At 45.8% G+C, this 14,301-nt stretch overlaps 1 protein-coding gene across 2 annotated transcripts in view; it reads right to left on the bottom strand.

The window, feature by feature from the left end:
* Window positions 1–283: 283 nt before the first annotated feature.
* Window positions 284–14,301, bottom strand: part of sema4c (sema domain, immunoglobulin domain (Ig), transmembrane domain (TM) and short cytoplasmic domain, (semaphorin) 4C) — a 111,217-nt gene continuing 97,199 nt past the window's right edge. For both annotated transcript variants that reach the window (XM_080498785.1, XM_080498786.1), the window contains 6 exons: window positions 11,583–11,727; window positions 10,656–10,869; window positions 5,154–5,269; window positions 2,772–2,929; window positions 1,418–1,509; window positions 284–1,199 (listed from right to left, as the gene is read on the bottom strand). In XM_080498785.1, coding sequence (XP_080354911.1) covers window positions 304–1,199; window positions 1,418–1,509; window positions 2,772–2,929; window positions 5,154–5,269; window positions 10,656–10,869; window positions 11,583–11,727 — 1,621 coding nt within the window. In that variant the 3' untranslated portion in view covers window positions 284–303. The remainder of the gene's footprint in view (window positions 1,200–1,417; window positions 1,510–2,771; window positions 2,930–5,153; window positions 5,270–10,655; window positions 10,870–11,582; window positions 11,728–14,301) is intronic.

The raw sequence follows: 14,301 nt of genomic DNA, 5'->3' as shown, positions 1-14,301 counted from the left end.
GTGTGTGTGTGTGTTTATTTAACATGCTGTGTGCTATAAATGTCTACAGTGAGCCAAACAGGCATTGGCAGAGTGAGAGACAGAGAGAGAGAGAGAGAGAAAGAGAGAGAGAAAGCATGGGGCACTGACAGCACGTCACTGATAGATAGATAGGGAGAGAGAGAGAGAGAGAGAGAGAGAGAGAGAGAGAGAGAGAGAGAGAGAGAGAGAGAGCGAGAGAGAGCAGGCATCCTCAAAAGGAGGGAGGTAGGTTGGTTGTTTTGTTTTTCTTCCAACTCAGGGATTGGAGACGGAGGACGCCGACTACACTGACGACTCCTCGGGGTTTGCGTCGGGCAGCACGCTCCTCTGCTGCAGGGTGCGCCTCAGCTCCTCCTTGAAGGGGCTGGAGTAGTCGTTTCCGCCCATGCCGAGGCCCCCCAGCCCGCCGCCCCCAGCGCCAGCCCCGCTAGCCCTCTCCTCCCCTGCTGTGCTCAGGTTGAGGCGGATGTAGCCGTTGCTACCGGAGCCTCGGATGTTGGTGAGGCTGAGACGGCTGGGGGAGTGGATGGGCTGGCCGGGAATGGCGCTGGGCGACGCCGTGCTGCTCACGCTGTTGGGCGCCAGGGCGTGGCCGGGAACGATCTTCAGCGAGCCGTCCGAGTAGTAGTAGTTGGCGCCCGTCTCCCAGAAGCGGTCTTCGTCGCTGGGCATCTTGCTGGGGACGAACGTGGGCGGCTCCTTGGGGAGCGTGATGGGGTAGACCAGGGTGCTCTCCAGGGGCTTCATGTCGGCTCCCTTTCCGAGCGCCAGCTTCAGCCTCCTGCGCAGGTAGAGCGCCGCCACGAGGAGCAGCAGGCACGCCGCTCCGAGCGTGATGACCAGCACCCAGAAGAGCCCCATGCTGCTGTCTGGAGCCCGGGCCTCCATGAAGACCGGAGCGCTCGCCACCACGGCCACCTGGTAACGCTCGGTTTGAAACTTCACCCCTTGCTCCTCGGAGTAGCAGACGTAGCGGCCCGCCTGCATCTGGCCGGCTTCGGGGATGACGAGGGCTTTGAGGGTGCGGTCGAAGCGCGGCCCCCCCGCCTCTGGATCCCCCAGCTGGAGCTCGCGGTCGTTGAGGAACCAGCAAGGCTGCGCCAAGTTCGAGACCAGCTGGCAAGGCAGCACCATGTCGGACCCCACCACCACCGTTATATTCCTCAAGCGGGAGTGCTCTGCAGAGGAAGAGGAGGAGGCAGGGGGTTAAATGTCATCCATAATAAATCCGATTCACATTCCGCGCTAGCTGGCTCTCTTCTGCTTTAATTCAATTTATTCAGCTCAATCCAAATGTATTCACCAAGTCCAGCAAGACCCTTGTCACTGACTTTGTCCTGCACTGTCACTCACTCCCCACAAGGGGACACTAGTGAGGCGCGCCCCCCATACTCACCGGGGCTGGGGATGGAGACCGGTTTGTCAAACTTGGCTTTGCCCCGGCTGAACCTCTCCAGCATGAGGTCTTGCGAGAGGGAGGATGTGGACCTGGAGGGTTAGAGAGCAACGTGAACACCGAGAGGAGAGAGATTTACACGTGTGCATGCAACATCTAAATCTCGCAGACAAAACATAAAAGTAAGTTGAGACAATCTAAAACATGAAAACCAATGCAGTTCCAAAGATTATTTTCACAGTGCAGCCACAAAAAATAAAAGTCTGTCAGAGCAGGAAAGGTCAAGCAGACGTATTTGAAAGACGCTTCAAAAGGACACATGGACTTTGTGAAAATGATGGAAATATTGAACACAAGGGTGAGGAGTGGACAAAAAGCAACACCCAGATCCGAGCTGAGATATTGTTTGTAACAACATGCATAATGCAACAACTATAGGAGATGATTTATGGACATTTCACTTTATGTTGCCACAATGAAAGTTTAATTAAAATTGGCTTCGTGTTGAGAATGTCGTGATTTCAGTAGCAATTGTTTGGCTTTGCAAAAATAGAAATTTTTATCACGTAGACTGTGCACCACAACAAACAAGTTTAAATTAAAAGGTCATTATGGCACTACTTTACTGGTCCAGCTCACTCAAAATGAAATAGGGCTGCATGTGGCTTCTAATGAACCCTTAATTCTGTCTCCCATAGAAACGCACATTTAGATTCACTGATTCTGCTTTCAGACAGCAGGAGGACTGGTAGCATGTGATCTACATTAAGAGCAAATGGTTCATGAAAATGTCAAACAAACGTGAACCAGGCCTCCTCCACTTTAAAGCAATTTAACCAGAATGACTACATACAGAGAACTCTAATATCACTCATACATGTTTGATCATGCAAGTGACCATATTTGGGAACTTCTGCATTTCTCTTTGTTTCTGTCAAACAAACAACTATATAATGATGACACTCATCCATAATGTGATTAAATTGCCGTGCTGAGGTAGTGGCTGCCGTCGGTGTGTTTTCCTTCCAGTCACTTCACTCGATGATGCATCAAACTTGAAAACATCATAAATAAACTATGAAAAACTGTGCCTGAGCACTGCATTGTGCACATCAAACTCGGTGCAGGTTTTCACACCCGATGCTTTTAGGAAGTAGTATTTAGGGGACGTCTAGAAATGTGTTTGATTTAAATGCTTTCAACATATTATATCACGCGTGAATGGCACGCTGACTTCACATCTGTGAATTATCTTCTGGCAGCACTCGGACGCTTGCATAAAAGCAGCGTCCTTCATAATATCGATATTGAGCCTGGTGTGTGCTGAAGGAGTCCACCGGGGCACACGTCTCACCCTCGGTGGAGGTCGATGCGGACGCAGGCCCGACCCTCGCTGTCCCAGGCGCAGTAGGGGTCCCGCGCCAGCAGGCAGTCCGGCTGAGACTGATAGCGGCTGCAGTTGGCCAAGGGCAGCTGGAGAACCTCGGAACGGGAGCCGATGTACAAATACTTCTACAAGAGGAGCAGAGGGAGAAGGAGCGAGAAGGATGAGGACCGAGAGCAGATCCGGCCGTCCATGCAGAGACAGAAACCAGGGAGACGAAAGATAAACACAGGGAGGCCGAGAGAGAGAGAGAGAGAGTGACTTGTTTCGGGGTTAGAGGAGATAATGGGATAATCACTCTCAATTACAATAACATCGGCCCCCCTGACCCCCTTCAAATCCAATCGGGTTTGCGCTCTTTTCGCGAAAGCTGTTATGAAATGTCTGGGTGCAGCTAAGCCAGCATTAATGAGATAAGCAGTGGGCTTTGGAGCCGGGAACACCCCGTCAAAACTGCATCGATCGGCGGACACGCCACTTCAGAGCCACAGGGACACGACCGGCGTCGACTCGCAGGCTGGGCTGACAGGGCCGAGACGGCGGGAAAACAAAAAGGGGGCACGGGTTCAATTCCCTTTTGTGGTGAAGGATTGTAATTACTGTTATTGTGGAGGGAGTTTTAGATTCATGAGGTGACAGAAAAAAAAAAAAAAGAAAAGGCAGGGTTGATGAAAACATGTGGTCGGAGGCACCAAGCCGAGCGAGGCCCCGAGCTGCTGACCGCCTGTCTTCTGTCAATACGTCTGCGAATGTTAGTGTCTGACCAAAAAGGGCTTTAACAGATCCACAGAAGACAACAAACTGTTGCCACTGAATACCAACGAGCGAGCGACACGACAGAAAAGGCAGCCGAAAGTACCTGGAAATGACGCTGTGAAGGAACACAATGAGATGAAGCACAGCAGGCGGACAGGAGTGTTTCACAACATCAAAGAAAGTTTTTCCCACGAGGGACCATTAAGATTTCTCATCTCGAGAAAAGATTGCAAAACAACTCATCTGGAGTCCACGGTGATAATATGCATGGCGGGGCCATCATGGGCAAAAAGCAGGACGCTCAAACTCAAATAATTAGGTGAGAAGAGAAGAGCCTGCTTTCGTCTTATTAAAATCACTTCTGCTTCGGTTGGCTGGATCGAATCTCGTCTGTCCGCATGTGCTTAACAAAGGTGCAGCCAGCGATGACTCGGCTGAAATCACAGACATTTAATGCAGCCCTTTTTGCGCTAAATCAAACCCTACTTAGAGCAAAATTGGAGTGAAGTGCTCTAAATGGACACTGGAGTGATTCGACACACTGGAGAGCGCCAAGAAAAGTGCTTCGCTGGTGGACGGATGATTTTTGTCTCTCAACGAGGCTGGCGAATGAGTGAAGACGATCGCTTTTAATGCTGCACTCCTTTAAAATTGATGGACTTTTGAGAAACACGTCGAAGTGAAAATTGCGCTCTGCGTAGCAGGTCAGTGGGGATCTGGTATCGACTGAGGACTCGTTTTAGCGTTTCTGTTTGGGCCACTAGTGGGTGCTGTTGTTTGATTTAACTACAAAACCACGCATGCACGCATAGAACAATATGCTATAAACGTTAACAATGGGAATACGCGGGCATTCATGTGGGCAGAAGTCGGATCGGTACCATAAAACTACCAAGTCCCAGGAGAACATGGACTGGGAGTCGTGACACTCTGGAGGAAACATTGTTGTTAATGTCCGTCTACTCACACATGTGCAGAAGTACTATTTACTACAGCCGTGGTGTGTGTGTATCGACATGGGGATGGAGTTCAAGTAGCGTTTCCAGTGACGCCGTCCACCACTGTTGTCGAAACAAGACACGCAAAATGCAACGAAAGTGTTGTGTTTTCAATTGAAAACGTTGTTTTGTAGACGGGGCCTGAGGTGTGAACCATTGTTTCACTCTGAGTGAACTCCGTTACGCTCTGGCAACATGCAAAACTTTGCACAACCTCAGCTGGGAGAGGGATGATCAACAGTGACGCTCCAGAGCTCAGTGTCTCTTCTGTTTGGTTCCACCATTGAGGTGGCAGTGTTCTGTAGTGCATGACGAACACCACAGGGCGCATCCAGTTCACCATAGAACACATGCACGCATTCAAACCTACAACCAATTTACAGTTGCTGATTAATTGAAGATGCATTTAATTGAATTGTCAGAAGAGAAGTTCGTTCAGGAAGAACATGCAAACGGCTGCCATCCAGTCAATTTTGATGCACGTGAGAGAAACTCAGCCCAAAAACTATCGTCTTGGGGGGAAAAAAACCCAATTATTTATTATGTTGAGTTTTGAAAATTCCTCCCAGCCGATGAAGGCTGTGCTCAGATTTCTCACCTTGGCGTGGGAGATGGTCAGACTGTCCACTGGCTGCGGTGTGTCAAACAGCTGGATTTCCTCGATGACGTGGGCCTCGGAGCCCAGGACCACCACCCTCTGCAGCCAGCCCTCCGCTGCGGCACACAGACAGGAGAAAGGAGGAGGATTCAGTGACTTCATTTCTGTCCCATTCCCTCCAATTGTCAGACTCGATTCAGCACAGTCCTCAGTCCCCCGGGGGATTCATTAATATTTCATGGTATCCCAACATATATTTTCAAACTGATGGCTTCAGCACAAAGTTGAATCCCGTTACAAAAAACCCCAATAAATACACACCTTTGACAGCCGAGCGGCTCATTTAAATACATTAAAGAGGTTTCCAATCGCCACCGGTGACAGCGCATAAAATTTGTTTGTCTTATAATGATATGCTGTGCATTCGTGGCTGCATGCACACAGTAATGACGAGTGCGCAAACACCTGCGACTGCACGGTGCTTCACTTAAATATGAATAATGAGCCGGTATCCTCACAAAGGCACACCTGCGACGGCGCAGGGCTTCCTTTACAAACCCAAAAAGCAAGGACATTTGTGTGTAGTAGATTATTTCAGGTATTTCTTCTGCTAATTTACCATTTTTAATGTCTTTCACCTCCAGTGTGTTTCTTATATCTGAGGATATATTTAAGCCTGTACCTTAAATGTATTTCTAAGGCGGCACATCCACAATAAAGATTATTCTGGTTCTCGCTCATCCTTCTGCTGGTTCTCTATGTTAAATGAAAATAACAGGCTATCTAACATTATAACACTTATTATTGGAAGCAGTATTACTTTGTCCTTACGTTTTAACGCTATGTCTATATAACCCTTTAAGCATTGGTGCAGCGACTAATTATTTTCCCCCTTAACTTTAAACACTTTCTCAACTCACAGACTTTATCACCTGACATAAACATGGCGTTTCCCCTCAGTTGCTCTGAGTTCATGTTACGCTTTGCTAAGCTTATCAGCTTGTCCAAAATTAACCTAAAGCAAAAGCACTTTCAAGGTTTAATGTTTTTTTTTTCTTCCTTGCCTTGTCACAGCAGAAAAAGCACAGGTGAAACAGAACTAAGAAATTGAATCGTATTTGGCGGCTCCGCTGAGTCATGCGTGTGGAGAGCAAGGCCACGGAGGCTGGAGGCGGCGGAAGTGAATGCAGCTTTATTTAATTTCCTAATTAGCGCCACGCAAAACTCGGGCCGTGGAAAAAAGGATCTGTCGAAGATGAGTAGAAAGTGCCCGACGCAGATATTTAAGCTTGAGGTCACAGAATAAAATAACAAATGCAGAGAGTTAGAGTGTCATTAGGTTGTCTGAAACTGTCATCAACGTCAATTTGAGAAACTTTTGACGACTGCTGGAATAAGACTGTTTGGTATGGCGCGTGGGAGATACTGAAGAAGCACAAATTGTGGAACTAAAACATCCTGAGTCACCGAGTCTGGATAAATGTAAAGGGGAATTTGGAAGAGTGGAAAGTAAAAAGGTGTCTTTCCACAAAGTTTTGTTTTATTTTAGATTGAATAGCCTCTGCCAACTGTGATCAGATTAATGTTTAATTTCACCTCCATTTAATAGCACAGCAACAACATAAAACTGAGAGAAACTGAGAGATTCCACGTAAAGGTGAGACACTTTTGATGTGACTTTGCAAAATTTGGGTCAAAGTCATAGAACAAGGGTGTCAAACACATTTTAGTTCAGGGGCCACGAACAACACAATTTCATCTCCAGTTCGCTGGACCAGTAAAATAGTATCACGATAACCTTGAAATTTAAACGTTAAAGTTTTTCTTTGTTGAGTGTATGTGATAAAAATGTCTATTTTTTCCCACTAAAACCAAACAATTACTATAAAAATTTACTCCAGTCTCCAAAAAACGTCCGTTTATGCATCATTGACGCCTGAGCTTGACACGGCAGCATCTATCGTATATGTGTGCTTGTACATCTTAGCAATGTATTTTTATACACATCGTGGCATGATCTTGCGTTTCCATATACGATATCCTCCTGAAAACAGCGGTACAGTTTGAGATGTTCTCTTGAAGAATTGCAAGTTGTTGTAACATTACATTTACTTTAATACAAAAAAACATACTTTGATGGGAGTAAAAGTAATCGTTAAAGTACTCAAATTAGGGAAAAGTTAAAATAAAGTATAGTTTTGACTACAAACGTTTTAGAGTTTTCACAATGTTTTTAATCAGAATTTTTGGTGTGGTGGTTCTATTGCACACATCAAAGCTCTTAATATGGTAATACTTATCATCATAAGTGAACTTGGACTCTAATTTTGATTTAGAAAATAAATCCTTTTTAAATTCAAGACAAGCAAATAACCTGGATTGACAGTATCTACACCTTCGTGGATTTGAATTAAAACCTATGAGACAGAAATAGATATTCAATCGTTCATGTAGCTTGACCTCCGACAACTGACTCCATCCCAATACAGGTTAAAACAAATGGGCCAGTTTCAAGAATCAAGGACTGCACAAGTACTTCAATACACCTACTTAAGTACAGAAACAAACCACAACTACCCCAAAGCACTTTTTGACATTGCTTCCTCGAGGTTACAGAATCCCTCCGAGAGACATTCCTCTGCTGGTGTGTGGGGAGACGAAGCTGGAGGATCATGTGCTCCTCTCATGTAGGGCATTGTGAACAAGTTCAGATCCCCCGTGATGGAAGGCGTTTGGGGCGCAGCTGGTGGGGTGACCTTGATGATGTGCGTGTGTCTAACGGCTGGAGAGGAGCTACCTGCTGACATCAAGCTTTCTCCCGTGGTCCTCTCCATTAACAAACTGTCACGGATAATATGAAAAGCTCACCTAGCAGCCAAGGGGAGATTTGGAGGAGGGAGCAAACGCCCGCACGCACGCCCGCACGCACGCACGCACGCACGCACGCACGCACGCACACACACACACACACACACAGAGGCCGAGAAAGGAGCGGGCATATCATCACACAGTGTCAGGGACCTGTGTCGGCTAATCCCTCGATCCTAAAGCCCATTGGTTCATTCTGTGGAAACAAAGTGTCCTGACAGGCGGTGGCTGGCTCTCTGTGTTCACATCAGCAGTCGCTCACTGCAGCTAATAGCTAATCAAGCCCGCAGCCCAATTGGCACCGCGAGACGGCGTTCGCCAAAGGCCCCCGTTGAGTTTGTGCTGCGGAGCAGGACAAGCGGGGATGACTGCGCTTGGCTCCGAGAGCGTGCAAATCTCAGCGTGTCACCCGTGCATACGTGTGTGTGTGTGTGTGTGTGTGTGTGTGTGTGTGTGTGTGTGTGTGTGTGTGTGCGTGTGTGTGTGTGTCGGCCTCTCCCTTTCGCCAGCAGAGAAAGCATCGAGTCTGCCGTTGTCGCGCTGTCACTGCTGCCCAAGTCACTCCCGCAGTGATGGGAATGGTAAGTACCCGAGTCCCTCTTCATTCATGAGATGGACGGTATTCAAATTCCCCTTCCCGGGAATCCAGTCTCAGATCGCTCTTTTTCAGGATTAAGACTGTGGGAGGGGGGGAACCGGTTCCTGCTACGAGCCAAAAGCAGGACACCTGCACACGATGCCCGACGGCCGTCGACTGGAGACGCTAATTAAGTCTTGCATACGCAGACATTTCCTTTGATGCATGAAGATTGATCTCAGCATGCAAATCAAGCTGTTAATTGAAGCCCAGCTGAAGTGTGGCCAGATGGCATGTTGTGTTTGTGTCACCGTGCCTAATGCCAGTACCTGTTCCTGTCTGCTGCCGCGGCCTGTAAGCGCCTGTCTCTTCAGCAAATACTGTGAGTGACCACTTTGAAAAGAGCAACCACAGAAAAACCACTGCACCCTCACTAACAGGAACATAATATATTACATAAGTCTCTGCTGTGATGCCTTCATTTAAGAAAGCGTCCTCATCTGAATTCATGAGAAAAATCTTAGCAATGTATTTTGCCCCCCCCCACTCGACTTATTTATGTTCAAACTTAATAAATAAATAAATATATATAACTCTGGGATATTAGATTCAGCCTGTTTAGTTCCTTTTGACCTGATTCGATTTGATGGCAGGTGAAAATAGAGTAAACACTTAAAATGTAAATATATATAAACTACTTGTTATGTGTCTTATAGGAGCTGCAGTGTCAGGAGAAACACTTGAAAAGAAAAGCAACAATCATCTGTGTCTGTGTTAATTCTTGAAAGAACTGAAGGTGGAATTAGTAGAAACTGTAAACAATATAAGAAATTAACAACTTCTAATACTAACACTGGTGCAAAAGTGTAAACATTTCACTTTAGTGACCACAAAATAATTAATTCACCTTAATATTAGCAATAACTATTGCACTGTATTCCAATATGCTTTGCCTAATATGCATTTCATTTTTTTCAAATTTGTCCATAGCAATCTGCGTTTGATCATTTCAACAGTTCTGTACTGTTAAATGTGTCGGTTTTTAAATATGAAGATGTGCTGCAGAGCTGTTGACCAGGTCATCCTTGTAAAAGAGATCTCCATCTCCATGGTTAAATGAAAGTTAAATACTAAATTCATTAAAACCACTTTAAATTCCAACTGATTAGTTGATAAAAACAGCACTTTATCAACTCTATAAGTGATTAAACTCTCCTGTAAACAATAAGGGGTAAAAGCTGCGTGATTATATTTTGCAGAGGAATCGATGAGAGCCTAAGAAAATGAAATCTCATGAGAGACTGAAAGTGAAATGGATTAAGTGTAAAATGTCTTAATTAATTCACAGACGTGCAGCAATCCAAGCAGTTGGGAGCAGGGCCGTCAAACTGAAGGCCCGGGGGACAAAATCAGCCGGCAAGAGGCTCCAGTCCGGCCGAGTCGCCAACAACAAAACTCATTTCTTAAGAGTAGCAGACGCAGCCTGACACTGAGACCCGAGTTGAGATATCGATGATGCTGCCATGAAAGACAGCAAGCTAGCCTCAAAGCCACGCTGTCAAAATGAGTTTGTAAAATCACCCATAATGCAACAGCTGTAGGATATTGGGACATTTCACTGTATTTTATACAATAAGTTTAATTAAAAATGGCCCTATCTTGTGATTTTTAGTAATTTTCCATAGTGATTGCTTGGTTTTGTGAAAATATAGACATTTTCATCAGGTGTACTCTGCATCATAACAGAGAAAATCGAAAGTTTAAACGTAGAGGTTAATCGTAAATACTATGTGTTTCTTTTTTTACAGCATGTCATTGCAACCATAGAGTTTTCACCCACTGAGCTGCTACATCTTAATGCACTTGTAATGTGTATGAAATGACACAACAGTTTGTTTTTTAAAACAATAATAAACTACAGAAGCTAAACTTCCATAAAAGACACAAAAATAGTGTCAGAAAAGAAGCTTTTGTTGAGTTTGACTTTGTCTTTCCTGACGTTATTTTATTCTTTGGATCAAAGCAGCAATGTTTCTGCCAACAGCAGTAATCCGTACCTGTGCCGATGAAGAACATGTTGTACGCCCGCTGGTCCAGGGCGTTGACCCGGTCCACCGCCAGCCTTGTGAAGTTGACACCTTTGGCGAGCAGCAGGGGGCGAGCCAGAGCTTTGTCCTCCATCAGCGGGTGCTTCTTGGCGAAGTTGAGCGTGGCGTCAGGCAGCTGCAGCGAGCTGTTGTAGCCGTTCTCCCTGTCGGATTTAGTTATACACTACAGCGGGGAGAAGAGGACGGGGAGACGGGGAGGGAAATGAAGCAAGGAGAGGACGAGGAGGAGCGGGAGAGAGCCAGGAAGGAGGAAAGAGAAGAGAGGGTGGAAACTTCTTAGCTGCAGCTGGCACACGCTGGCATGGTTGGCTGGCTCCAACACGACTTCCCTCGCTTCTTTCCTCTCCCTTTATTTTTTTCTTTTTTTTTTGGTTTCAGTCTTTCTCCCACCTCCGCCTGCCGTCACACTCCTTCCACTGCTGCCTTTTCTCTCGTCCTGAATCCTCTCTTCCTCGGCTTCTCGTCTCGTGCCAGATTTCACTGTTTGCACCAGCGCGCTACTCCACACCACCGCTTTCTGCTTGTTCTGCTCTCATCCGATCCAATCGTCTCTCCACCCCACCGTGTCCCTCTCATCCCAGCGTCTGCATGCATTAATGCCTCTCAAAGTGAGGGGTGGGCCCACCAGAGAGCATCAAGGAGGGAGAAATCTGGCTGTCTGGGGAACATTTTCCCTTGCATTTCTGATGAAAACCATTAAAATGAGTCTCCTCTTCATCATTATGCTTCTTATTGCCTGTATCTCAGTACCTGTTAAAATAATTGTTTTATATATGCTCCAACACGTTGAGAGCCCCTCCGTTAATCGATGAAAAGAGCTGCTCGATGATGCAGTATATCACCATAAATCACTCAGGGAACTGAGAGTTGTCTTACCGATCCAGGCCGCGGGCTCGGGACGGTGCCGGTGTAGCGTCCCCACCTCTGGGACGCCTCTCTGTACTCCTTATAGGAGCCCTCAAACACCTTCTTCACATCCCCGACCTGGTACTGGCAGACAGCCGACACGTCCACGTCGCCCCTGAAACATGGCAGCAGCGCGGGAGGTTCAGCGGCGTGTGGCGGTATTAGCCGGGGAGATGAATTACCTGTCACTCAAAGCGTGCGAGATACACTAAACAGGATGGAGTGTGCAAAAAAAAAACTAAATACCAATATCCCTCACATGTCAGGTCTGTGCAGCCTGTGAACACTGTGAAGGTGAGCCTTTAAACCAGGGCCCGCGGGCCAGAGCCGGCCCAATCCAGCACACAATGTAATAAGTCATGAGGTAAAATGCAATATGCTGACTTCACCACCAGGGGCGCTCTTTAGTCTGTGTTACATGGCGATTCAGTTCAGGTGATCGGGTAATCCCGATCACCTGAACTGAATCGCCATGTAACACAGACTAAAGAGCGCCCCTGGTGGTAGTAATCTACATACGTGAAGAAATGTATTTTATTCATGATGATGTCTGGAATTTGACAGGTTATTCTGATCACAATATGAACTACATGACTTTATTTCTGAGTTCCAGCTACATGTGGCCAAATGTTTCATACCTTTGAAGAAGTAAATAGTCTAATCCACCGTGGTCTGTACATTTTTAAGCAATTGGAGACCTGAGACTTAATATTGGTGAAATCGGTGTTATATTATTCAGGTCTCATGTTTTCCATGTGTCATAAAATTATAGCTCATTAATGTGAACTTCTTAAAGATATAAGTATTATTTGGCTGCATAAAAAAACAGAATCTGGCCCCTTATAGATTAAAATGCTATTGTTTAGCAGTCCGGCCAACTTGAGATCTAATTGTGGCTCCTGAAGTAAAGTAAACAAACCCTGTAAACATATTGCAGTATATAACTAATAGCTGGTTGACTGGGGGAGCGACAACCTTCATTTGAGCTGACCCACCTTCGTACTTCCTGCAGACGTACACGTTGACGTCCACCTCGTTGAGTTGCTACAACTCAGGAAATGCATTTCATTTTCAGGTCGGAGGTGAAGGGAATCTTATATTTGATTATTTCACCACAATTTCAGCCCCCAAGCGGGACTGAAATTGGCTATTGACGTATGATCTGAACACACGGAATCAGCCCCGTGCTGTCTCACAGCTATGTTTGATTGCCGCGCTTGTTCCCATAAATAAAGGCTTGATATCGTTCGAGAACGAGTCAAACTTCCACTTTGCTGTAAACCCTGTTATTTGTCTAAACATTCATTGAGGTTACTCTAAATTTAGCCCCAAATAAATTGTGCGCTGCCCTCGTGCTTTTCGAGGACTGTAAACAGGAAGGAAAAGAGGGGCCGTGTTTTACAAATTCCGCAACATGTGATCGGAGAGTTTTTTTCCTCATTCTGGAACATTACAGTTAATGTGCAACAGGGCAGCAGGTTTCATGAGGTGAACTTCATCACAAGAGGATATGCACTGATGTCTTAGTAAGTTTAAAAGCAAGCCCAGTCAGTCACATCCAGTGGCTCGCACTCCGAGTCAGCATTTACATAATGTCCAATTATCTTAATGTTATCTCCACCAAAGCCAGGGGGGGTTTAAGGAATCCCCAGCGAGCCACACAGAGAAAAGGGATTAGACTCGTTCTTTTTTTCCTCCCAGTGGCAGTAGGAACGCTGAATGAAGAAACAAAGCCGGGAGTTCAAAGCTGCTCCGGTTTGTGATACGATATCTCATTGAGGAACACAAAAGACTTGCATCAAAGGGCAGCGCCTGGAGACAGAGCGCGTCTCCAGCAACCCCTCTGCCCTCGCCGCTCTTTCTGCTACGATAAGTAACTCATTACAGTTACACAGGGGTCCGACGAATACCGGTACGTCGTCTGCGAATGACGCCACGGCGACTTATCGGAACTTACTGGCTTTTGTCACAACCCGGCTAATTATTGGTTTGTAGTTTAATCATCACGCTCATAATTGGTTTTCTGTGTAGTTTCTCCAGATGAAAACACATCAGAAACCTTTGATATGATCTGAAGTCGTCCAACAACGGGCCAAAACAACCGTTTGTTTTTCTGAGTCTCTTTCCTGCAGAGTTGGCAAAACCTTTTGTATGAGTTTCACTCAAGTGCAGATACTCGTGGAAAAACAGACTTCAAAAGAAAAGTAGCGATTCCACTTCTTCATTTAGGTAAAAGTAAGAAATACAGGTTCTGAAATGAAAAAGTAAATGTATATTTTTAACGTTATTGATATAAAACATTTTCAACCTGTTTTTCCGCCGTGGGCTGGTTATAGGCATCAGTCATCAATAGTGTTTTTCAATGTCAATAGTTAATGAGTAAATTGTTGACCTATATTTTTTGGGTAAATTGAATTCATCTGCCCGACTCTGTGGAGCAAAGAGTCGCAATGACATTTAATCCAGGAGATATTTAATCTTTGATAAAAGCAATCAAATATAATCAAGTACACTTGAGTTCCATCTGCTGAAAATAACTCGTATTACTGACAGCGAGATAAAGGGAGGGATTTTGACAGTAAAACCTCCGTCACTTGAAGCTGATAATTGCAGCGGCCGTGTCAGAGCGACCGGCTGACCCGCGTTTTAATGAAAAGATTCATTATCTGACATGTTGGCAGAGCGACTG

The sequence above is a fragment of the Blennius ocellaris genome, assembly GCF_963422515.1.
Source record: "Blennius ocellaris genome assembly, chromosome: 7".
Lineage (NCBI taxonomy): Eukaryota > Metazoa > Chordata > Actinopteri > Blenniiformes > Blenniidae > Blennius > Blennius ocellaris.
The sequence above is the reverse complement of the archived record's forward strand: the minus strand, read 5'-3'. Positions and strand labels throughout refer to the sequence as shown.